This window comes from Pseudopodoces humilis, chromosome 18 (assembly GCF_049639895.1).
Source record: "Pseudopodoces humilis isolate 2021_Gansu_Grassland_sample_001 chromosome 18, ASM4963989v1, whole genome shotgun sequence".
Classification (NCBI taxonomy): Eukaryota; Metazoa; Chordata; class Aves; order Passeriformes; family Paridae; genus Pseudopodoces; species Pseudopodoces humilis.
In genome coordinates, this window is record NC_142217.1 from 2,878,010 (window position 1) to 2,903,030 (window position 25,021).

The window sequence follows — 25,021 nt, forward strand, 5'->3', positions numbered from 1 at the left end:
TGACAGCACTTGTGCAGAGCCTGAAATATGAGGGGCCTCACACACAGCAAGGACCACTCAGGGCTACTGTAATGCCAACAACAGAAATACAGCAGGGGTGTGATTTTGCAGGAGTAAAAAATTAACTTTAAATTTAACTTACACCAGAGCAAGAGGAAAGGCAGCTCCACAGCTGAGTTACCAGCCTGTGGCTGCCTGCTGCAGATCTTACTTCCAGCATCCAGGGTGTCCCTTTTGCCTAAATTCACTCCACTTTATGCATTTGGAACGTAAAAAATGGGGTCTGCCTTGGTGATACACCCACACAGTGTGTGATCCACATGCCCAAGAAGCCCTGGCTCTGGCCCTTCACTTCTGGCTCCACCAGCACCAGTGGACACCAAGACTTGGGTTAGGTGATTTAATTAAGGTCTGAATGTAGGCTGGATGAGTGTTAGTTCTTCATTCTCATCATGGTCATCACAGAACAAAGTGAAAATTTCACTCACCTACTCAGTGGGGATTTGGGAGGTCGGAATTGGCCTCCTGAGCCTTTGTGGCATCTGGTGGGACTTGGTGTGGCTTGATCTGCTGGAAAGAGAGTGAGGAGTGAGGTTCCTCAGTGTGATGGGACATATGCACAGAAAATACACCCAAAGCCTAATTTTCTGAAGCAAGATGACAGATTTCTTGCTTAGAAATCCATATGTCCTTGCCGTGGAAGTACCTGACCCGCAGGCAGTCTCCTGCAGGGCTCAGGCTCATGCAATCCATGCAGTCAGTGCCCACTTTTCCCCTTGCTATGCCCCTTCCCCAGCTTTGTGAGGCTGTGCAGAGAAAATGCACTTTTACAAGGCTGGGTTTCAACCAACCAGGGAGTTCTGGGGCTTCTGCTCAGCCCTCTGTACATTGTCTGTGCCCTCTGTGGTGGCCTCCACTGCTTTGTTGGTGGCAGAAAGGAGATGCAGTGGCTCCTGCCATTTAACTTGAGCATCTTTATCACCTCAGGGGATTTTGTCAGGCTTGAGAGGGATGCCTCAGCTGCTGAGGTGCTGAGTGGCACCACCAGAACCATGAGCTAATCCCGTGACCAAGAACGGGCTGGAAAACCCAAAGCTGACTTGGGTGACTGACAAGCATCAGCCAGCTCTGCTGGCTGTGTTCTCCTCTGCAGATGAGTGTTCATCCACTCCTAAAGATCAGAGCTGTTGAAGAAAGAATTGCTAAGAAGTTTTTCCTCCTTGGAGCTCCATGCCAGGGAGTGAAAAAGGCTGGCTCTCCGAGAAGTGTCACTGGAAGCCGGAGCTCACACAAGCCCCCAGCACACCCCCACCAGCCCTGGGGCTCCTTGTGTTTCAGAGAGGCTGTGCCAGGCAGAAGCTCCCACATGCTCTCTGCTCCTGGCCGAGGTTTGCTCTACTGCATTGATTCAGGCAGGGCAAATCCAGAGTTTCCTCTGGGAGCATGGAAGCTCCAAGCTGATAGAATGTAGGACATGTCATTACAGCACACAGGTCAGCTGTTTAAAAGCTGAAAAGCCTCACAGGGAGAAGAACATCACCTGTACCCAGGTGTACACACCTTGTGTTTTGAACCTACATGTGAGAAGCTCCACACTGATCCATTAGAGAAGACTAAGAAATAGCCATTGAATACAGAATCAATTCTTCTGTTCTAGCCTAGATTCCAGCCACAGCTGTGGCCAGTACAGAGTCTGTGGTGCCTCTCAGTACAGGACACAGACATTTCACTCGTACCAACTTAGAGACAATTTGGGGGAAGCAAACTCAACAAAGGCAGTTGTGACAGAGAGAGAAAGGTTTTGTATTAATTCCAACTTCTTACGTTGTAATTAACTGACAGCAAAGAAACTGACTGTGTCCCACAGTGGCACAGGCCTTTTTCCTGCCTCATGGAACACAGGGGGAGTTGTGATTTCTCCCCCTGCTTACAGCTGTGTCTGAAAATTATTATATTCAAAAGAACAAACCAGGCAATTTGTCCCAAATTGAAAAAAAGACCAACAAAACAAAACCCAAGCAATCAAAAATAATTTTGTCAGAGCTTGCCCAATTTGATTTTGCTTTGCAATTGTTAACTTTCCATTGCAAAAGAATTCATATGGTAAAGTGTTTCCAGCCTAATTCTTGAACCCTGCCCTTCTAATTAATCAGATGATGGTCTTACAGCTTGATTCTGTTTTCTGTTCTAGTTAAACTGTTTAGAAATGTGCAATGATTCATTCTCATGCAATTAGATTCAGCAGCCAGGGTCTTTACTACTCTTGTGCAAAGTTTGCCGTGAAGAGGAGCACAGTACAAAGAAAGCAGTCATGGATCCATAAATAAAATCGATGGCATTTGGGAAAATACATTTGAGGATCTGGACCTGTATTTAATGCATGCCATTTGCTATTTGCAAGAGACCAATGACATGAGGGAAAGCAGCTTCTTTCAGTCGGCAGAGAGCTTAGAAGATATTCTTCAACCTTTCATATTCCAGTTCTCTTTCATATTAAGAATCCAAGTCTCTAAAGATCGACCTTGTAAAATTGCCACTGAACTTAACAGGAGATACCGTGAAATTCCAACAGTGCAAAACTCGGGGAAATTAATTTCCATCGTGGCTCTGCATAAATTTGCTCTTTGCTGAAGCTGAGCCTGGGAAGTGACTGACGTTTTTGTACCATGTGTGCAGGCCTTTGAGGCTTAGATTTCACAAGAAGTGCAGATGCACCACTGGGAGCTCCTTGGAAGCTGCTTTGTTTACAGGGCTCAGCCTGGCAGGGCTGTGTTTAATCCAAGTCAGGTCACGGGAGATTGTGCTCCAGCCTTCTCATCACGGTCCAGACTCCATGTGGATATATGCTACTGCAGAGAAAACCCTGCCTGTCGGAGAAGGGAGAGCACAGCATCTCTTCATGCAGTAGGACTTGGCCCAAGGTCAAGCCAAGAATTCCATCAGAGGCCTGGGACCAAACCAGAGAGACACTTTGGAGTGTGGCCGTGGCTGGGATGTGGCTCGTGCAGTGGCCCTGAGGAGAGGAGCCTGAGCTTAAAGGCAGCTCTGAAGACCCCACAAGGCTTCTCACTGCCCTGCCCTCACAGCACCCCAATCCTGCATTTGGGATATGCACACCCACACCACAGCTGGCCTTGGATCCAGGCACGTAAGCCCTGAGGAAGGGAGGCAGCTCTGTTTGGAGACCCACATCCTGGAAAATTATCCACGTGTTACGAAGGCCAGGAGGGAATGCACCATGGGTAACTCCAGAGATCTGTGCACTTCAGGCATGGGCCACTCAGGCTCAGGGAGCCATGGGGGTCTCTGAGGGATCTTGGCATCTCCCAGGGCTGGGAGTCTGCTGGCTGGAAATGCCACATTTCCTAATGTGTGGCATTTGGTCTTTATTAAGTAGTTGCTCTATGGTTGCTTCATTTCCCAATGAAGCTTTTCTGTGACTGCAGCTGGCCAGTGGTTGTAGTGCACACCCAGGAGTTTCTGTCACCCACTTGTTGCCTGTCCTTTGATGAGGGGCCTGTTGGCCAGGATGCAGAAAACACTCAAGAACATTTGCAGCACTGGGTCTAAGGCTGGCAGAGATGGGTGTGCTGTGATAAATGAGTAACAGTTCTGCTACTGAGCAGTCTGTGCTGGGACATAGGCAAGAAGAGAAACCTCTGGTGGAAGGGTAGCCACAGGCAGGGCTTTAAAGGGATTTTGCCTGTTGCAGGAAAGACATTTAATGTTGCTGGAGTTACAGAGAGCAAGAAATAACCCCACACAACTTCTCCTTCAGTGACCTTGTTCTGGGTTGAGTGGAGGGAGGCTCATGCAGACATTGCAACACTGAGTCATGGCTGGAGAGGCTGGAATTGTAATGCCCCAACAGATGAAACATTCTTTTCATCTGGTTTCAAACAGGAGCTTAGTGCTGTAGGAGGTCAGAGATGACAAGAGAGGGAACACTGACAAAGTTGCCCAGTACTTCTACCACCCCACAGTTTACCTCACATCCTTCACATGCTGAATGCACATTTCCAAAGGCTTGCGGTGCCTTGCAAACTCTGCTTCTACCTAAGCAACAACACACTTGCCAAGCTTCTTCATCATTGCAGCCTCCTTCCCTCCTGAAACCACCCAGGCCCCAGCTCTTGTGTCTGGCTTGTGCAGAGACACAATCTCATGATGCTCAGCCCCACATACATGTCTTTTCCATTCCAGATTAAGGACTTCAAGTGTATGGATTCTGCCTGTGTCTCCCCCACCTGCACCTCCTTACACTTTCCAAGTCCTAGAGATGACTCCAACTTCACAAAATCTGCAAAATGTCTGTTTTACAGCTTTCTTCACTCAGCTTTAGCCCTCCGGAATCACCAGCATCTATCTCACTGCATCATCAGCTTTCCACCCATTTCAAATTCAATTGAAAGCACATTTTCTCCCTTGCTTGTGGTTCCTAAATTATATACCCAGCTCATTTCAACATAGCAATTCAGAAACTTGGCAAGGTGATTATTAATAACACCTCTGTTATTCTCTGGAGGAGATATAATATTAGAAACATGTGAAATGTGTACACAGTTGTCATTCTCACTCTCCTCTTTTGCCAAACATTCTGTTCTTTACAGGAAATAAAAACAACCCTACAACCCGTATGAAGTGGCTGAGGCAGTGTAATTAGCATGGAACCATGGAACTGGGACAGTATTCCTTGATGTGTCCCAAAACTTGGGGTGACACAGATGCCACTGTCTGCTGTGAATTAGTGTTTGGCTGTGAGGGGTCAGCAGCACAGGGGGGCTGAGCTTGAGGAGCGGTGCACAGCAAGAGCTGGAGCCCAGCGGTTCCTTCAGCCACGTGTATGGAGCTCACCATGGCAAACTGCTTCAGCTCTAATGACATTATTCATTATTTGATTCCAAGATTTCACATGGGCTTCCCAAAGATCAACAGCTGCTGGGAAGCACTGAGCTTTCCTGTGTTGTGGCCTGCAAGTACCAGGCACAGAATCATGCAATAGTTTGGGTTGGAAGGGACCTTAAAGTTCATCCCATCCCACCCCCTGCCATGGCAGGGACATTTCCCACCATCCCAGGCTGCTCCAAGCCCCATCCAGCCTGGCCTTGGACACTTCCAGGGATCCAGGGGCAGCCACAGCTTCTCTGGGCACCCTGTGCCAGGGCCTCCCCATCCTCCCAGCCAGGAATTCTTTCCCAATATCCCATCTAACGCTGCCCTCTGGCAGTGGGAAGCCATTCCCCCTTGTCCTGTCCATCCATGCCCTGGTCCAAACCCCCTCTCCAGCTCTCTTGTAAGCCTTCTGTGCATACTGGAGATGAGTACCTGTTTTTTACTTTCTAAGTTTTCATTTTCTACCTGTACCTATAAAACATCCAGTAACATCCTGAAGACTTCTTCATTGCCCATAGTGCCACAGGATGTGCAGTGAAGAAGCTCCAGGGTCGCTCCTGAAGCAAACCTAGTATATGGGTGCTGTGTATAGTGGGAGCTGAGCTCAGTGATCCAGGTGCCCCCTTTATCCTGTGTTCCCACACCATCCCAGCAGGAACCAGGGTTGTGCTTCCCTAACTCAGGGGAAAGAAGGCAAAAAGAAAAGGAGGATGAGTAGGGAATCGATTCCTTTGGAGGATAAGGGAGAAATAGAAAGACGGGGTGCCTCTAACTCCTGCTGTGGAGGGACAAAGTGAGGGGCTCCCAATGAAGGGAGGAGATGAGAAGTCCTCAAGGGATGAGTTTATGCAAGAAGGGAAGCTGTGCTTTCAGCCTTGCAAGATAAAGAAGACCCAGCTCACAATCACTTTGTTTTGAGAGGAGGATAACATGTAAAAATACTATAGAGGTATCCAGGGGCTTTTAATCCTGAAGTTTTGTCCTGGAATCGTGAGGCCAGTCCTCTTCAGTGGCATTTAAGGACCTGTAGGAAAGACGTGCTCACACAGGCAAGAGCCAACTTATAGCTCACCTTACCCACTAGTGTCAGTGGCTTTGGCATTGGCCCAACAGCTCCTTCCTGGCACCTCAGCCTCTAGGATGCTGAGGATCTGCCTCAAGTAAACATGGCACAAAAAGATAAATAAAAATAAATCATAAATTAAAAGTTATAAACTGAATGTCTCGTATCAGCAAGAGCTTGGGAGGAGAATGTCTGGTGATAGTGAGAGCCTTTGGCTCTGTGCTATGGCAGCCAGTGCTTGTCTGACAGATACATCCCTGCTTCCTCTCCCTGCCTCCTGGAATCCTGTCTCCCAGTTTCAGCTCCCTGGCTCTGCTCCAGGCGCCTCGCTTCCACAGAAGTGTGGGGTATTTAAGAAGTAGTACTTCTCAAGTGTTTAAAGTGCAAGGCTTTAAAGAGAATCAGATACTGTTTAGAAGTTGGCCAGATTCCGTGTTCTCTGGCTAGGGAGGGGATAAGCTTCCACTTGAATGGAGTGAAAGTAAAAGCTGCCTTGCTGAGAGACCACCCAAAGTGAAGACATGGAACCAGCTAGGGGATGGGAAAGGCCTGGGCTGACAGTGAAGTCACTGAACCTCCAGAACCTCCTTCAGAATCTTTGGAAATCACCTCAGAACCTCTGGAGATCAGTCACTACTCCACAGCCTTTCCTGAGGCTGCCCGAGCTGTGTGTGGCCATCACAGCTGGTTGGCACTGGAGCTGAGCTGAGCCAAGGCACTGGTTTCACCCACAGCATCACAACCACAAAGCTGGTCCCGTGGGCCATTAGCATTACTCCTCATGCTCCCTTTTCCATGGGTTTCCTGCAGCAGCACTGCACTTTTCCCACCCCCAGTACCCCCTTGCTGCTCATGGCTGAGTGTGCGTTGTGCAGTGTGACCCTGAGGAGTCCTCTTGGATGATCCACCACCTCCCACACAGGGCCAGGGCTCTACCCTACCACACATCCTGCCAGGACAAGGACTTCACACACATCAGGCACACGTCTGTGAGCTGGCTCAGGGTGCCACGTGCTGATTTCTCCTTCTGGGCTGAGCCTTCAGAGGCAGGTGGCAGAGAGCATCAGCAGAACCCACAGTCATCTTTTCAGAAAAAGAAACGTTCTGCATGACACTTGTGCTAAATCATTTGTTCCTAAAAGCCATGTTCACCCCGCCTCTTCCTTGATGGGGCCAGCTCTGGATTTTGAAAAGCACTGCATTAACCAGCTTCATGCAGATTGCCTGTTCGTGTACCACCCTGGAGTACTGTTCTCAGTGCAGCCCTTTTGGATTAGGAGTCCTGCCCTGAGATGTCCTAAAACTGGAAAAATGCTCCGAAACTAAAAGTTCGATGTCCCATCATATGAATTTGATGCCACCTCGTGGCAGTTCCATGTCATGATTTGCAAGGCAAAGGTTTCATTCTTGTGATGGTTCCCAATAACCAAGCAGGGTCCTCCTAAGAGAGAAACAGTTTGGAAAAAGGATGAAGATGTCCAGCTCTTCACTGCTGATTTGCAGCTCCACAGCACCGTTAATATATGTTAGTATGAGTGTAAAACAGAGGGATTACACATTATTCTGTAAGGTAACGTGGAAATACCTTCAGGATACGGATGTGGCCATCACAGAATATGCTGGGATGTAACATCCTGACATAAAACTTTAGCCATAGTTGCCCCATCATCCTGGGACCTCAGACAAACAATTATAGTGAATTCACAGTTAGATTTTCAAATCTGGAAGAGTTCTTTCCTCCCTTGAAGAGCAACTTCCCTCTCCAGCCCAGTTGTCATTATATTGTGCTAAGGGTGTAATAAAGAGCTGAATTATCTCACCCTTTAAAAAGGGGAACAGAAATTACTAGGACTGGTACAAATATTTCAACCAAGAACTGGCTCTTTCAAAAGAAAATTGCTCCTCCTCCCCTCTCACCACTCTAGCAGACAGTGATTTGCCAGGTGCATTCATGGAGCTTTAGAGCCTTTCATGCAGCAAATGGCTCAGATCGCTTTTGTTTGCCCTCTGAACTGCAGGAAAGACACCACTTTACAGCTGCCAGAACGCATTCTTGGGCCATTCTAATATAAAACTCTCATGTTCATTGATTGAATAACCACAGACCGGGTACAAATTACAGTGAAATGACTCGATGTTCCTCACTTTTCCCCCAAGCCTCAGGCCCCTCATATCCATGACAGCATCGTGTCAGGCCCTGCAGAAACACTGGGTCCTGAAGGCAGCAGAGCTGGGGCACTGCTGCAGCTGAGCTAATTACTCTTAAGTTTCAGCTTGGCTGATTAACTTTTATGTAGCCCTGTAATATCACAGGCATTTTGTTTCCAGTTCTAGAACTATGTTTGACAATGTTAATCCGGGGGAAAAGCTCTGAAAATCATGCAGCTCTGCCATGCAATGAGACAGATGTCATTTCACTGTCTATATATATGAAATTACTTTTGCAATGGTGTGTAATGCAATCTCTAGTGTTCAGGTGTTTGTCTGCAAATTTTTCACCAGACTGAACACTCCAAATGTCTAAATACAGCTGTTTGTTAAGCTGTTCACTATCTGAAGAGTTTAGAGGGGGTGTTACATTAATCTTTATTTATATCACTCTTAAAACCTATTTGACTGAAATTCTTCATCTTTGCTCTTTCCATAAAATCTGCACATTTGAATCTGATTGCAATATACAAATTGAGTGGAAAAATAGGAGAGATTTTTGCACATGTCCATCTGAAGAGGCTTTAAAGGCTGAAGTGGCGGAGGCAGCGAGTGAGAAATGATCTGTGGAGCAACGAACCTCTTTCTCTCACATATGGACTTGTGAAAGTGGGAGCTGATATTTCCTAGCTAAGAGGTATTTCCAGCAAATTTTCAGTTTTCCTAGGAGAACGTTGCTGTTGGATGTCTTGCTTAGATGCCATGGTCTCAGGCCCTTGGGTCTCTTCAGAAGAGAGATCAACACCTTGAGTGAAACTGGAGCTGGTAACAACTCTTGCCTCCAGAGAATCCCAGGTTTGGCAGAACCACAAGTGTTACACCTATTTTGAGTCTTGCTTAAATCACAGCAATCAAGGGAAACAAAATGCCTTTATTGTATTTACCTTTATTTCCAGAGCCATCAGAAGAGAAGGAAACGAGGAGCCATTTGGACTGAGGAGAAACACAACCCTCTGCAGGCTCTTCAGTGGAGGAAAAGGCATAAAAGGAAAATCACAGAATCCCAGAATGGTTTGGGTTGAAGGGACTTTAAAGCTCATCCCATTCCATGGGCAGGGACACTTTCCACTATCCCAGGTGGCTCCAAGTCCTATCCAACCCGGCCTTGGATACTGCCAGGGATGGGGCAGCCACAGATGGTGTGGGCAACCTGTGCCAGGGCCTCAGCACCCTCCCAGGGAACAGTGTGATAGGACAGTGACACAACAAGGCTTAAGAATGGTTTAAGGCCATTCCCTGTTGTGAAAAGTCCCTCTCTAAACGGATCTGAAATCCAGCTCAAGACTTGGCAATACAGATTAAAGTGTGCACAAATCCACCTTCTCTTCTGTAGTGACTGACTCTTCACTGTGTAATGGCTTCCCAGTTGGTGCAGCTGTCTAGTATGGTGTATCCCACCCAGCATCCAGCTGCCTGCTGGTGAAGGAGCAGGTCCCACTCCTGCCCTGCCTGCCACCTCTGGTCGGGGGTTACAAACCACAGGCTCAGCAAAGTCGGATGGCTGTGTTCAGGTAACACAAGTGCCACTTCACACCAGTCACTCTGGTTTGTCTGTCAGTGATAAAACCACCTGGATGTCCTGCCATCCTATTCTGGAGAGAACAAACCAGGCCAAGGTGCTGCTGAGAATCTCACCTCCCAGTGCCCACCCAGGTTTTGGTTATACCTGTGCCTCAAACATAACCCTCTCCATGCCCTGCCTTCCTCTGCTGCCGCCATGTTTGGGAAGAATGGAATCCACCTGAGGGGCTCTGCACTGCAGATCATCCAAGGAGCATCTCTTGCTGGGATCTGAGCTCTCCATAGGCAGCTGATTATTCATGTTTTGTTTGCTGGTTCAATTTATTTTTAGTTGACAGAAACAGCTGTGAGGGGGAGAAGAAATGAAGATCAGAAGCTGACAGCATGATTAACTTTTTAACTCAAATTGCTTCTCAATTAAAAGAAGCTAAATACTCCCTGTGCTCCTGGTGCCACTTTTCCATGTTGGCAGCTGCTGTGCTCCCAGGAACATGACACAGTTTCATGGATGGAGGCGGAAGCGGGGCTGCACAAGACAAAGACTGTCCACAGCTGCTCCTCCCTCTGGGGTCACCTCACAGGACTGGGGGACAATGCATGAGGTGCCAGGCCCAGCATGGCCAGCACTGTGGTGTGGCTCAGAGATGTCATAAGGCTACCCCAGCTCAGTCTCCCCAACCATAAAATGAGATCTCTAGCATGATTTCAAAGCTATTCCAACCCCTTGTGGGGTAGAAGGATGTGGGTGAAGAGAACCATCCAGAAGTTCGTGTTCTAACAATGAAAAGTGCTTGTAAAATCCTCAAACAAATCTCCTACACGCTACCAGGAAGAAACCTCAGTTCTGCTGGGATTGATGATGTTTATTCAAGGTAACAACACTGGGAAGGTTTCCAGCCGCCACTAATTGGGATGCAGTCATTTCATGTCCTATAAAACAAGAGCTCTTCTTCTCATGTTTTCAAGTCTTGTGAGACTTAAGACTCACAAAAATCTTCAGCTGAGCAAACTCGATATCTGCTTTTCCCTACATGGCTTTGTTTGCCTGCCAGCCTTTTCAATACACCTCCTTATCCCACTCTGCCCTTTGCCTTGTGAGGATCAGTGCTTTCCTCTGAATCCTGTAGTCAGGTTTGAACTTTGACCCCTGGTTGTCTGCTTAATTCCCCTTTCCCCCACACAAGGCAAGGAAGGGGCAGGAACAAGGGTGTGCTGGGGAGGGATGGGGCAAGGTTGCAGCTCAGGACATCAGAAACAGCCTCTGTCCAGGCAGCCCCTGGCTCCATCCCCTTGCAGGGATCACAGAATGGTTCTTTCTGGAAAAGACCACAGTGGATCAAACAGTCCCACCTCCCTGCTCAAGCAGAGTCACATGACACAGGAGTGTCCAGGTGGGTTTTGAATAACTCCACTGAGGGAGAGTCCAATCCCTCTCTGGGCAGCGTCTTCAGTGCTCAGTCACGTGCACAGGAAAGTTCTTCTTCATGTTCAGATGGAATATCCTATATTTTACTTTTTGCCCATTGCCTCTTGTGCTGGGCCCCATGGAGCAGATCCTGATCCTGATCTTAATGCTCTGACCTCTCCCTGCAGACACTGATAGATATGGACGAGGGCTGCTCTCAGCTGCGTGTCCTCTTGAGGCTGAACAGCCTGAGCTCCCTCAGCCTTTATTAATCAGGGAGATGCACTAGTCTCTTCATCACATTCCCTGTGGACCTGCTCCAGAAGGTCCAGAGGAAGCAATGGAGATGCTGCAAGAGCTGGAGCCCTCCTGCTCCGGAGTCAGGCTGGAAGAGCTGAGAGCGTTCACCTGGAGAAGGCTCTGGGGAAACCTTACAACCCCTTCCAGTGTTTAAAGGGCCTTCAAGAGAACTAGAGAGGGACTTGGGACACAGGCCTGGAGAGAGAGGACAAGAGGGGTTGGCTTCACACTGAAAGGGTTGGAAGAAATCCTTGGCTGTCAGAGAGGAGAGCCCTGCACAGGTTGCCCAGAGAAGCTGTGGCCGCACAATCTCTTGTTCAAGTGTTCAAGGCCAGATCAGACAGGGGTTGGACCTGGGATAGTGGAATGTGTCCCTGCCCACAGCAAGGAGTGGAACCAGATGGTCCTTGAGGTCTTTTTCATTCTATGAAATACCCATTCCAGGAGCTTCATGTCCCTCCTGTCGTGAGGAGCCCAGAACTGGGCACAGCATTCCAGATGTGCCTCACCAGGGCTGAACAGACGGGAAGGAACCCCTCCCTGACCAGCTGGCAATGCCCTTCCCACCCCCAGGTCCCCCACCTTGGCCCCGGCACATAGGGCGGGTCAAGGACAGTTGTGACCCCACAGACTTCTCTGCAGAGCTGCTGTCCAGGCTGGGACATGCAACGACCTCCCTGATGCTTTAGCTCCAGCAAGGACACCCTCAGCTGCTGGATGTTCAAGGTGGAAATCATCACGCAATAATAAGACCCCACCACTCCCCTCCACAGCTCCCTTGGCCAGGCAGCCTCAGCTGAGCATAGGTGACTGTCAGCGACACAGCACCGACAGGGAAGGCTGGGGCCGAGACTCCTGGCCCCCGCGGGAGCCGGGGCCGCCGCTGTGTTCCGCACCCGCCGCCGGCCCGGAGTAAGCAGACCAGGGGAACATGGCGGCCGCACCGTGAGGGGAAGCGCTGCACCCGCAGTTCACTGTACCGCCCCGCACGGCAGGGGGCGCCGCGCCGCCCGCGCACTCGCCGCTGCGCCAGCGCTGCGAACCGCCAACTGCCCCAATTCGAATTCGCATCCTCGCCGGCCAATCACAGCGCGCGGGGCGGGCACGGCCCCGCCCCCGTCGGCCTCCTGGCCAATGACAGAGCCTGCTGTGTTTAAAACAAGTGCGCGCGGGCGGTGGGCGGGGCGGCAGCGCGGCGGGCGGGTCCGGTGGGCGGGGCTCCCGCCGCTCCCGGCGCCCACTGGGCGCGCCCGCGCTGCGAGCGGGGCGTGTCAGCCCCGCAGTCCCCGCCCGGGCCCCGCGCTCCGGCCCCTCCTCCGCCCCTGCCGCTCTCTTGGAGCCGGGCAGGGCGCTGTGTCCGTCCGCTCAGTCCCCGCGGACTCGCCGCGATGAAGGCGGGCGGTGAGTGCGGATCTGCCCGCGGGCTGCGCGGGTGCTGCTGGATCCCGGGTCCTCCTGCGCTGAGGGGCGGCTCCAGAGCGGGTTCTGCCTGCTGGGCGCCTCCTGAGGAGGTCTGAGGGCGGGGGTTAACGGGATACACCGAGCCCGGGCTGAGGGACCGCCGGGATCGGCAGTGGGTGGGGGGCCGGGCCGACGGCTGCGCGCCCAAATTCAAACGGGGCGGGGGCGGTGCGGCCCGGCCCGGGGCTGGCTCTGCCCTTCTGTGACCCTGGGGTCCGTGGCTGGAGCTGGCGACTGTGCCTGAGCACTCCTGGCCTCAAAGCCAAGGGGTCAAGATGCGTATTGCGCGTGGGATAACATCTGCGGCGTCTGTAAGCTTGCAGGATGCACAGGAATGTGCAGGAAACCTCGTCCAAAAGTAAGAGAAGGTGGTTTTTACTCTAAGAATATCTGAACGATGGTATTTGATTGCCCAGAGCAATTGTGGGATCCACATCCTTGGAGTTGTTCAAACCCACCTGCATGTGGTCCTGCGCCACTTAGCGGGACAGTTGGACTGGGTGACCACTAGAGTTCTCTTCCAGCCTAAACCACTCTGGTTTCGTGAAGCAATGCATTGGAAATGAACCTGTGCCACTTCCTGGCTGCAGAAATGGAGTTTTCACCGAGTTGCTCATGTACCCCCCCAGGCCCCTATTTGGATGCTCATATAGGCTGAACTGGTATCCCAGTATGGGTGTCCGTTTCATTTTCATGGCCGTAGTACTGCTGAGGATAATACATTTTGTATACACATATATGTGTGTATATGTATTTATATATAAATATTGCATTGAAATAATGCTCCAGAAGACATAGGCAATGGATCTTCCATTAGCACCCCTGGCAGCAACTGCTTGGAAAGGTAGGTTTGAGTATGTTTGGTGGTCTTCCTAATATCTCTGGTTGTGTTCTGCTCTGTCAGTTGAGAAAGAAAAGTTGGGGCATTAGGCAAGTAAATGAAGTGACAGTAGTGACAGTTAAACTATTTGTTACTACTGAACAGGGACAGCTGAACTGTTTGTCACTACTAAACATTGTCACAGGAGTCAGGGCTCAGAGGGGCTCTTGGTGAAGAGCACTTTGAGCTTGAGCCACCCCTTCTGAGTCTTTTGGCTTCATTAACCAATTTGAACAAGTTCTTTCTGCTCTGTGGCGTAGTCTTGTGGCATTATGAGGTATGAGCTATATTTCCCTGGTAGACGTATTTGCAGTGAAGAGGTGCTCAAGTGAACATCTGTGTACATGTATAATACTATGTAATACCTTTTCTCTTTGTGCAGTTCTGTCACTGAGTTGTCCTGTGTTTTTCTTTTCCAGTGGTTCACTGTAGATGTTCCAGATGTTTTTCTTTCCCTTCAAAGCGAAGGATAATAAAACGGCCTCGAGTCCTGACGTTCTTGAACCTCCCCGAGGATGTTCTGTTTCACATCCTGAAGGGCCTCCCTGCTGCAGACATCCTCTCAGTCAGAGCTGTAAGTGCCACAGCTTCCCCTCTGCCAGGCACAGTGCTCAGCTCTGCCTTCAGGAGCCTGGACTGCACACAGAACAGGCTTCTTGTGTCACAGAGCCTGAAGAAATCTAAGGAGTGCCTGCAGGGTTGAGATTTTTGCTATCCCAGGGACAGTTTCATTTCTCACTGTTCAAGTTAAGAGTAGCAGGAGCATTTGACTGCTTTTTGTACCTTTTCTGTGGCAATTGTCCTGCTAGATTACTGTGGCTGAACAAATTGGTTTGGTTTGGAATCTCTTGCCTTACTGGTTATCAGGCAGGCAACAAGTTAAACATAGCTTGTGATTAATTAGTTACTTCTCTAAAATAAGGTTGTGAAGACCTGTTTTTCTGTTGGTCCTTTTATTTTGGTAATCAACATTTTATGTTCCCTCTGTGCAGGTGCACTCACATCTTAAATACCTTGTGGATAATCATTCCAGTGTTTGGGCACATGCAAGTTTCCAAGACCTGTGGCCATCTCCAAACCATCTGAGAATGTTTGAAAGGTAAGTTTTAAACATCAAATTTGTCTGGCCTTTTGAAGGAAGGCCTTTTCCTGTTTGAAGGAAGATTAACTGTTCTAATCAGTCCTCAGTGTAACTGGGGGATCTGAGTTGTACAAAGAGGGGAAATATTTTCTTTGGGAATGTAAAAATGGTTGATTTCAGGTCTAAGCTGAAATCACTGGTCACTGCTGTCTCTAACCAGAACAGGGCCTATTGCATACACCTAAGTTAGTTCTATTCACAGGCATTAGTATTCCTGACTGAGACATTCCCTAAAACCTCTTTCTGGTGCTCCCATGTGAATGAACAAGTGAGGTTGGGGGCTCCAGAGAATAATCCTGTTTCTAAGTCTGAGTTGGCTTGGTCACTTCTTGTGCAAACCAGTGTATAGTAAAACAGGTGAATTTCAGTAACAAAGTTGCAAAAGGGTGATAATAAATCTGCTTTAAAAAGATGGGGGACATCTTTTTATCCATCTGATTAGAAGGTGATCCATTGGTGTCAGAGATTATTTAACAGGTTTAAATGCCATGATAATGGTTTTACTTCTGACTGTATCTTCTTTCTGAGGCAGACCACTATGTGCCCATCAGCTTGGGAGGGAGGGGAACACAAGGGTTTGATGTTTTGATGCATGTCCTTGAGGGCACAAGGACCAAACTGTGGATTCTGGTGCTAGGAAGGATTTCAGCCTTAAGTGCCTTCTCTGTTTGACCTTCAGGGCTGCTGAAAGTGGCAACTTTGAAGCTGCTGTGAAGCTGAGCTTGGCATACCTGTACAATGAAGGCCGTAAGTGTGGGAGCTTGTCCTGGGGCTTTGGGGAACATGGCATAGCACAAAGAAGTTTTACATTGCTCTGCTTAGGCACTGGACACGAAGTTGCTAGGTGTTCAGTGACTGGGGAGATTAGAGCCTGGGAATTCAGGGTTAGGAGTTATCCTCTGCAAACTTGTGATCAAACTCAGCTACTTTGGTAGTGGGATAAATGTATCAAAAGGGCCTGACGAGTGACAGGAGGAGTCTCCTTGCACAGGGTCCTGTTGGTATTTGCAGAATGAACCCAACTTAGCTTATGAGTTCCTAAAGTCTGACTGTAGTAAGGTTTTTCTTCTTTAGCAATGATATCCATGATTTATAAGGCTCTAAATCACAGAGACACTTCAACCTTTTCCTGATTGTTTCCTCTTGTCTGTCTTGCCTGACTGAATTGTGAACAAACTCTACTTGATTCCTGGCTTTCTCTCTGGTTCAGTGTCCATCACGGGCCACGGGCGTGCAGAAGTGAATGGAATAAAGGCATCTCACTACTTCAGCTTGGCAGAGCACCTCAATGTGTGTGCAGTCCCCTTTATCTGGCTGTTCATCCGTCCTCCCTGGTCCTTCTCTGGAAGCTGCTGTAAAGCTGTGGTCTATGAGAGCCTCAAGGCAGAATGTCAGCTTGACAAGGTCAGGTTTCTTTCTGCCCTTGGCTCTACCCTACGTCAGTAACTGCGTCTCTTTATTTTGGAAAAAGTACTTTTGTTTCCCCAAGGAGCCTCCTGGTGCTCTTGTTGATTCATTGACTGTGGCTCAGTCATTTCGTTGAATTTATTGCCAAACTGCACATGATAGATCAGGAGTGCTGGAGGCCTGTACTCTCTCTTTGGAGAGGTTCAGTGCTATCTCAGGGATAACAAAACATAGAGAAAAGCAAGGCAGATGAATAATTGAGAGATAAACCAGAACTGTAGTCTGAAATTACTAGCAATGATTGCTGTGGTTTAACAATGCTTTATTTTGATGCTTTCTTCAGGCTCAGAAAGGATCTATTCTCCACAGCTTGGCTAAGGTTTTGAATTTCTTTGAGGTGAGCAGTATTTCTGATGTGATGGGTTTGAATTTGGGTTTTTTCCTGGTGATGCTAATGCTATTTACCTTGATTAAAAACATAAATCAGCCAGATGCTCTTTCACTCCTCAAATGGCCCAGGAGTTTCTGTTCTCATGAGTTTAATTTACTGGTTGTTTAAAGGAACATTATTAACTTACTTTACTGAATTGTACAAACAGTGAAATTAATTTTGGCTTAATCATGGGCTTGCAGTATGTTCAGGTCTCAAAGGAACCCTTCCACTTGTAATGTCTAGCAAAACAATAAAATAAAAAGCATTCAGTGGCAAGCAAGCCAGAAAGCATTTGTCTGGCTGAGGAAAAGCACTAACTGCTCTCAGAGCCTGCATCTGCGAACAGCAGCACTGAGTTGATGTGGGAGCATTCCTCAGAGGCTGAAGGACATTCCTGAGGGATGGATTCTGCTCTGTGCCTTTAGCACAGTGTTCTGTAGCTTCTGAAGCGTTGAGGCATCTACTTGTCTACACAGAAAGAATACCAATATATGCCTTCTGTTTTTAGGATGAAGGAAAAAAGAAAGAATCCCTTGAAATGCTTGAAGAATCATCAAAACAGGGTTGTTTAATCAGCTCCTACCTCCTTTGGGAAAACAACAGAAAAGCTGCTGTAAGTAGTCATTTTTTGTCTCCAAACTAACTTCTGGATCTATTATCCAGAATGCAAGGAATAGCAAGGAAAGTCGTCAGAAAGCAATTGCTGTTCCTCAGAGCTTACCTTCTTCATAAACAAGGAGGGCGCTAAGAACTCTCTGAAATGAGCTCTGGTGTCTGCCTGGCTGTTTGAAGTGAGGCTACAAGCAGTTGTAGCCAAGGTGCCACAGAAGTTGCTTTACTCTAACTGCTGAAGGCCTGGGCACTGCTGGCCAGTATCCCAGGGCTCTGGGGAACAGGAGGAGGAGGCTTCTGCTTTGTCTTTAATAAATCTGCCAAAGGTGTCCCCTTGGGATCCTGAGTGACTGCTCTCATTTCCTGTGAGACCTTGGGCAAGAACCGAAAAAAAGTTCTTAAAATCAGTGGTGTCATGATGAGAAACAGACTTATTGCTGAAATAATAGATATACCTCCAGGCAGTGTTCTTCCTCTGGATATTGGTGCTACAATTCTTCTGTTTGTTGTGTAAAGGCCATGGGTTTTAACATCTGCTTGTGTTCCTCTCTGTAGATGTCAGATCCTGGCAGATACCTCCAAAGTCTCAGGAAGCTACGAGATTATGCAGCCAAGGGCTGCTGGGAAGCACAGGTAAGACTGAGTTTTCCCAGAAAAAGTCTTCATTTGGTCCTTTCTGTGCTGCCGTTGTTAGAAGCAGGACCAGCATTGCTGAGTAATGTATTTATGTGCACATCTGTATCTACTCTGCAGATTCTCTTGTTTGGGAAATTATTGCACACCTGTGGCAGAATGGAGTAAATATGCATCTTTTGAAGGACTTAAGAAACTGGCCCCAAATAATCTGTGTGCTCAACATTTAAACCAAACTAAGAACTACTGGTTCAAGTGGTTTGCCATGTTCACTGTTTTTAGCAGGAAAAATATAAGACCATCCTGTGCTGCCTTTGTTGGCATTTGGTAAAATAAGCATAATTTCTTTTGTGTTCTCTCTGCTACAGATAGCTTTAGCCAAAGCTTGTGGGAATGGAAACCAACTAGGATTAGAAGCAAAATCTTCCAGGGAAATGGTTTCTCAAATCTTTCAAGCTTCCCTTCCTATCAGCAAGCAAAGCATCTTCACTGTGCAGAAAGGAATGAATGAAATAATGAGGTAGGAACTTGGATCCAGGAGTGAGGCCCCACAGCAGAAATCATTCCCTATTTCCCTCTACATCTCTACAGTCTCTACAGTTTCTCTGGGCAACCTGTTCCAGGGCTTCATGGCCCCCACAGGGAAGAATTTCTTCCCAATATCCCATCTAGCCCTGCCATCTGTCAGTGTGAAGCCATTCTCCCTTGTCCTGTCACTTCAGGCCTTGTCCAAAGTCTCTTTTGACTCCCTTTTCCTGAATAAACACCCACAGCCATGTCACCTGTGTTAGCCTGCCCTTTAATCCTTATGGATAAGTTCCTTATCCTTCCCTAGGCAGACCTTGATATATTCCAGTTGCTTTGTCACATGTAGGGTAGCTCTACCACTTCCCCTTGCTGGTGTTGCTTTTCTAATCAAGTACATTACCATCCATGGCAGCATTCCAGCCACATGGGTGTCCCACCGTGGCTCTGTAATGGCAATGGGATCATGGCCCTGTAACCACACACACATCTCCCAATTCCTGTTTCTCACACTGTGTGTGTTGGTGTGCAGGGAGTGGATGGAGCAGGCAGGTTTTCCAGGAGGGCTGCAAGAGGATCTACCACAGCCATAACTGCACTTGAGGTAGTTGGCTCTTCTCTTGGGAGGCATATCAGGAGCACTTGTCACTGCTCTGCTTGGCCTGGCTCATTCTCCAGCTGGATGTCATGGTGTGGGACACCACTTCCCAAGCTCTTCCTGAAGTCTCTCTTCCTGTTCTAGGTATATCCTGGTGGATTGGCTGGTGGAAGTGGCTACCATGAAGGACTTTTCTAGCCTGTGCCTTCACATGACAGTGGGATGTGTGGACCGTTACTTGAAGCTGAGACCCGTACCTCGTGCTCAGCTCCAGCTTTTGGGAATAGCCTGCATGGTCATTTGCACACGGTGAGGGTTCTGGCTGGTGAGCAGAGGTGGTCATTGTGATCATCCAAATTCTTTCCTGCAGCTCAGACTTCTCTCCCAACCCCATCCCTTGCTTGTAATACTGGAAAGGCTCTTTGACTTCCCTCTACTTTGACTGTTGTTTAACTTTGTTTACTTACAAACACAGACTCTGTAAATGAGGAAAAAAGGTAGTTCCTTACAGGTTTTTTTCTTATTGAAATACATGGTCATAGTTGTGGATTGCTCTAAATGCATTCCATCAGCAACTGGAGTCTGACACCATACTGGCATGAGAAAGCTGGAAAGGTATAACCACAGCAGTGTTCCATAGCTGAGCCTGTTTACACTCAGGTGAACTGCATGGTGTGGTGCAAGATTATCCTTCTGTGTTAATTTCCTTAATATCTTGCATCTTAACCTAGGAGAGGCTTCACAGATGAAGAATTAGGATCAGAGAATCACAGACTGGATTGGGTTAGAAGAGACCTTAAAGATCATGACATTCTACCCCCTGCTACAGGCAGGGACACCTTCCACTATCCCAGATTATTCCAAGCCCTGTCCAACCTGGCCTTGGACACTTCCAGGGATCCAGGGGCAGCCACAGCTTCTCTGGGCCCCCTGTGCCAGGGCCTCACCACTCTCACAAGCAGGAATTTCTTCTGTATTAGGGAAAACATTTCAAATGAGGAATATTCTAGTAGGTGCTTCCATCTCACAGGTGAAATAAAGAGCTGCAATTCTTTCTTTGTTGGTCTGCCTGGGAAAGTATCTTGTGAAGTTGTTTAACTCTGGTCATTGTGGGTGCAGTTACCTGCCATAAGTGCATAAATCCACTTTCTGCTGGGGCTAACTTATTATTTAACATTGTAGTTTCATCAGCAAAGAGATGCTGACGATACGAGAAGCTGTGTGGCTGACAGACAACTCCTACAAATATGAAGAGTTGGTCAGAATGATGGGCGAGATCATTTCTGCCTTAGAAGGAAGGATAAGGGTGAGTTTGGAAAGTGGATGGAATATTTCCCCACCTTGGGCTGCTGTTCACTTCTTATCTAATGAGTTGTGGGTTTATGTCAGTGTTCTCAATCAACTGTGGAGCCTGTGCATGTCTCAGAGCGTGCAGATTCAGAACCCTCTGCCTTCTGTAGAGATTAAAACTTCAGTTTTAAGAGGCCATTTATTCTCTCACTGGAGAATTCTTCAATGTCAATGTAGTAGTTAAACAAAAAAGCCCCAAACAAAACCCAGCACCTGGAAATAGCTGTTCTAGACACTTTGTGCTGGTCTTGTATTTCCAAACTCTCTTCTCCTTTCTGCACTAGATACCCACCATTTTAGACTACAAAGAAGTTCTGTCAAGCATCGTCTCACTGGAGAGAAGAACTCTTCATCTTTACAGCTTCATCTGTGAGCTGTCCCTCCTGAACACGAGCCTCAGTGTGTATTCCCCAGCCCGGCTGGCTGCTGCTGCACTGCTGCTGGCCAAGATGCTGCATGGGCAAGGTAACCAATCTTACCTCAAGTGGAGCTGCAGCACAGAATGCCAGTCTGCCTTCTCTTTCTAGGGAGGTTTTGGGGTGTTAGCTTGTCTTTAGGCAAGATGTCCAAATCACTTGTCTGGGGGAGGTGGAGAGAAGGGTGAAGAAGGGGACAGAAGAATTCAGAATGAAGAGCTGAGTTCAGCCTATTTGGCTGTATTGAGCAACCCAGATGATAACAGGGCTGGAACAGCTCTGCTATGAGGAAAGTCTGGGAGAATTGGGATTGTTCAGCCTGGAGAGGAAAAGCTTCAGGGTGACCAAATTGTGGCCTTCCAGTACCTGAATGGAGCTGACAGGAGACATGAGCAGAGTCTATTTAGAAGGGTCTAGAGGGGCAGGACAAGGGGAATGGCTTCCCACTGACAGAGGGGAGGGATAGATGGGATATTGGGAAGGAATTTCTTCCTGTGAGGGTGGGCAGGCCCTGGCACAGGGTGCCCAGAGAAGCTGTGGCTGTCCCTGGATCCCCGGAAGTGCCCAAGGCCAGGCTGGACGGGTCTTGGAATAATCTGGGATAGTGGAAGGTGTCCCTGCCATGGCAGGAGGTGGAATGAGATGGGCTTTGAAGTCCCTTCCATCCCAAGCCATTCCATGATTCTCTGATTCTATTTTACCTCTTAACAGTAGTGATGAACTAGAGCATCAGCATCAAACTATGCAAGCTTTGCATTTAAATGAGACTGAAGATTTCTATCATTAGGTATAACATCAGTTTGGCAGATAAACCTATCCTTGGAGCCAGTTGTGAACTTGAACAAACTATGGACAGATAGAAGCTTGCAAATATCATGATCCTTATCATATTAAAAAAAAAAAGTTGACTTACTACAGAACTACCAGACTTCATGAATATGTAGTTCAATACATGAATATGTACTGTCTTCTCCAGCACACCCCTGGACCAGCCAGCTGTCTGAGTGCACTGGTTTCTCTCAAGAAGACCTCTTGCCCTGCGTGCTGAGCCTCCACCAAAAGTGGTAATGATTTTTGGACTCCTTTGGGGGGCACATGAGTACTTGGATTGCAGCTCTTGCAAATGTGCTGCACCTGTACAGTCAGCTCTTCCCAGTGAAGGAGGGGCCTTTGATTAACTGCCTTAGTCCCCTGCCACAAGGCACTAAGGTCCAGTTCAGGGACAGCTGTTCTATTTCTGCCAGCTGGTCTGGCCCTGGGTCACAGAAAACAGGGACAGAAAAGGAATTAGATGCTCACATACTCAGAAGCCACCAGGTGTCCTGATGAAGCTGCTGAAACACCAACTCCCTTAGCACAGCACTGAGGGACAGAGGGAAATTACCTAACTTGGCAGGTTTTCTTAATATTGTTTCATAGAATCCATTCTAAGACAGGAGTTTTAATCTTTTTTTCCAGCTTCCATGATGATGTTCCAAAGGATTATAGGCAGGTGTCCCTAATGGCAGTGAAACAGCGATTTGAAGATGAACGCTATGAAGAAATAGGCAAAGAACAGGTGGGTGAGCTGTGGCTGCATCTGCTGCTGGCTGACACCCAGAGCAGAGCTGCTGCCCCATGGCAGGCTGTGTGAATAAAGTGGGAGTTTAAAAATAGAGTTATGGGGACTCTTAACTCATGTTTGAGTGCTTGTGGGAAGATTTTTCTCCTAGAAAATATAGTGTCCTTCTGGCTATTTAGTTCTTACAAGAATCTCATGGTCTAATTCTTAAAAGTGCTTTGATTTTTTTAAATCTATTTATTTATTCAATACTTTAGGTTATGAGTTACAGCCAGCTCTGCTCAGTGTTGGGTGTGAAACAGGAGGACCCAGAGCCTAGTCCCTTGCACAGGAACGTAGTGGAAATTCAGACTTTCCTCAGCTCTCCCTCTGGAAAGAGAGCTAAAAGGTGAGTATAACTTGTGGCTGTCAGCAGCTCTGAAGATCAGCCAGAGCCTTTCCTCCTTTCTGGTACCATTAGGTTTCATTCCTAAATACAATCAATTTTCCTGTCACCATCTTGACATACCTGTTGAAAGAACTAGAAGACTTGGCTTTTAACATGTGATTTCTGGGGTGTTTTGCTACAGGAGAAGAGAAGACAGCATTCAGGATGACAGAGGCAGCTTTGTGACTACACCCACAGCAGAGCTGTCCTCCCAGGAAGAAAGTCTGCTGGACAACTTCCTTGACTGGAGTTTAGATTCCTGCTCTGGTTATGAAGGTGATCAGGAAAGTGAAGGCGAGCGAGAGGGAGATGGTGAGCAGTTTATTCTTATAAAAAGCAGCCAAGAGGATAAAACCTGTCTTTTCATTTTTACTCAAAACTGTTTCTCAGGCACAAGATGCCTGAACTTTCAGTTGAAGACCAGTTGGAAAAACTCCTCCCCTTCCCCCCTGTGGTTATAATTGTTAAACTTTCTCAGAGGTATCTTTTCTTTGCACTGCTTCAGAACATGAGGAGGGGTTTTTCATTTGCTCAGCATTTCAAAGTCAGGCTGTTTTGCAGTGCACCAAATGTGATGAACGAGCCACTGTCTTAGAAACACTAATTAGGTGTTGGGTTTTGCTGACCCTGGGCCTGGTTGCTCATTTTCTAACAGCTCTTAGTACCTGTTCAAATAGCCAGAGGGAAGAAAAATGCTGTGTGAATAGAGGGTGAATTTAGTGCCCTGCCTTCCAGGTGTGAGCAGATAGAAGGTTGGCTCTTGCTTGGCCTTTTTCTGCCTGACTCTGTGCTGAGTGCCTGCTTGGTTCTGGATTGGGACAAACTAAGGTTTCTCTTCTCCCATCCTGCAGTGACCAGCCCCAGTGGGATCCTGGATGTGACAGTGCTGTACCTGGACCCTGCAGAGCACTGTGGCCAGGACTCCAGTGATGAGGACAGCCTGCCTGGGGAGTGGGATGGCTCTGGAGCACCCCACAGGGAGGGAGAGCTGCCAGGGGCATATCTCACCCCAAGGAATCCCAACCCAGAGGGGAGCTCGGGCTACTCTTCAGTCAACACTGCCAGTCCTACATCTTCTGTTGAAGGCAGCCCTGGAGCTCCTCCCAAACCTACCTCAGCACTGCCCCACCGCGATTCCATGAACAGGGAGCCATGCCAGCCCCATTACCTGCACAGGAGGCAAGTCAAGAGAAAAAACATGGCAGAACACACTGAAGAAAGGCTGAACTTGGGCTTCTTAAGCCTCTGATTTCTTCATGCTTTTAACTTTTCCAGGATTCCTGGAAACCTTATTTCTGTTGCAGTCATACAGGGATGGTAGTGAATAATTGTAAATACCTCCAAAATACCTTCCCTCTTCAACCTTGTCTATCTTGTACATCTGGGCTATTTCCTCCCTTCACAGCTGCCTTTTATATATCCCCTATTGTCTTATCCTCTTCTAAGGTTCTACTCTCTCTATGAAATTAATAGCCCAGTTTTATCATCCCTCTTAGTGATAGTAAAGAACTGTCCTGTCCCTTGCTTCCTCTGAGGCCTGGCACTATGAATGAAACGAATTGACATTGGTTCTCAAGTTTCTAAATGTAACACTATGCTTGAATTCTTCCACTTGAAAGACCTATTTTGAGGTTGTGCTGCCTTTTTACTGTGTCCAGGTCTCCCTCAGCTCCCCTTTTGTCTATGGCATTTGCTGCACTGATACAAAGTTTTTATTGAAAAACCCCAGAGGTAAATGAAGGCTCACTGCAGGTCTGAGCTGCTCTCTCACCTACCTCTCACATGGCTTAAACTCCATTTGCCTCTTCTTGTTGCCATGTTTTCCTCACCTGAAAAATCCTTCTGTGCCTTTACACATAGGAATTGGAATACCAAGGTACAAGACTTCAAAAAGATGTCCCTGAAGTTAACACTGGAACTGGACTCCAGGACTATTTAAAAGTTACTGTGGCATTGGCAACAGTTCAGATACACACAGTGTAGTGAGTGTTTATTGACTTTTTTTTATAAAATTGTTTTGTTAGTAGAGATGGGTCCCGGTCTTCCTTCCCTTCATTCCCTGGTCTGAGGCTTGGAGAACTGCTGGGATGAGATTGGGGTTTAGCTTTGAGCTGAGTTCTGATGGTTAAGTTGCAGTGGCACTGCCTGAAGGCTATTTACACAAATCTCACAAGGCTCAAATCACCC

At 47.8% G+C, this 25,021-nt stretch overlaps 1 protein-coding gene across 4 annotated transcripts; it reads left to right on the top strand.

The window, feature by feature from the left end:
* Positions 1-12,128: 12,128 nt before the first annotated feature.
* On the top strand, positions 12,129-24,940 carry CCNF (cyclin F). 4 transcript variants are annotated; one of them, XM_088063959.1, is made up of 17 exons: positions 12,129-12,302; positions 14,151-14,305; positions 14,724-14,830; positions 15,552-15,619; positions 16,083-16,276; positions 16,623-16,676; positions 17,221-17,325; positions 17,880-17,957; positions 18,326-18,477; positions 19,225-19,389; positions 20,263-20,386; positions 20,715-20,895; positions 21,823-21,910; positions 22,305-22,404; positions 22,665-22,795; positions 22,977-23,146; positions 23,686-24,940. In XM_088063959.1, coding segments are annotated over exons 1-17 (2,271 nt in total). In that variant the 5' UTR covers positions 12,129-12,301; the 3' UTR covers positions 24,084-24,940. The 4 variants fall into 4 exon arrangements, with proteins under 4 accessions (XP_087920085.1, XP_005522841.1, XP_087920086.1 ...); XM_005522784.3 differs by lacking the exon at positions 12,129-12,302 and adding an exon at positions 12,695-12,791; XM_088063960.1 differs by lacking the exon at positions 12,129-12,302 and adding an exon at positions 12,723-12,791 and having other exon boundaries at positions 14,195-14,305.
* The last annotated feature ends 81 nt before the right edge of the window (positions 24,941-25,021 follow it).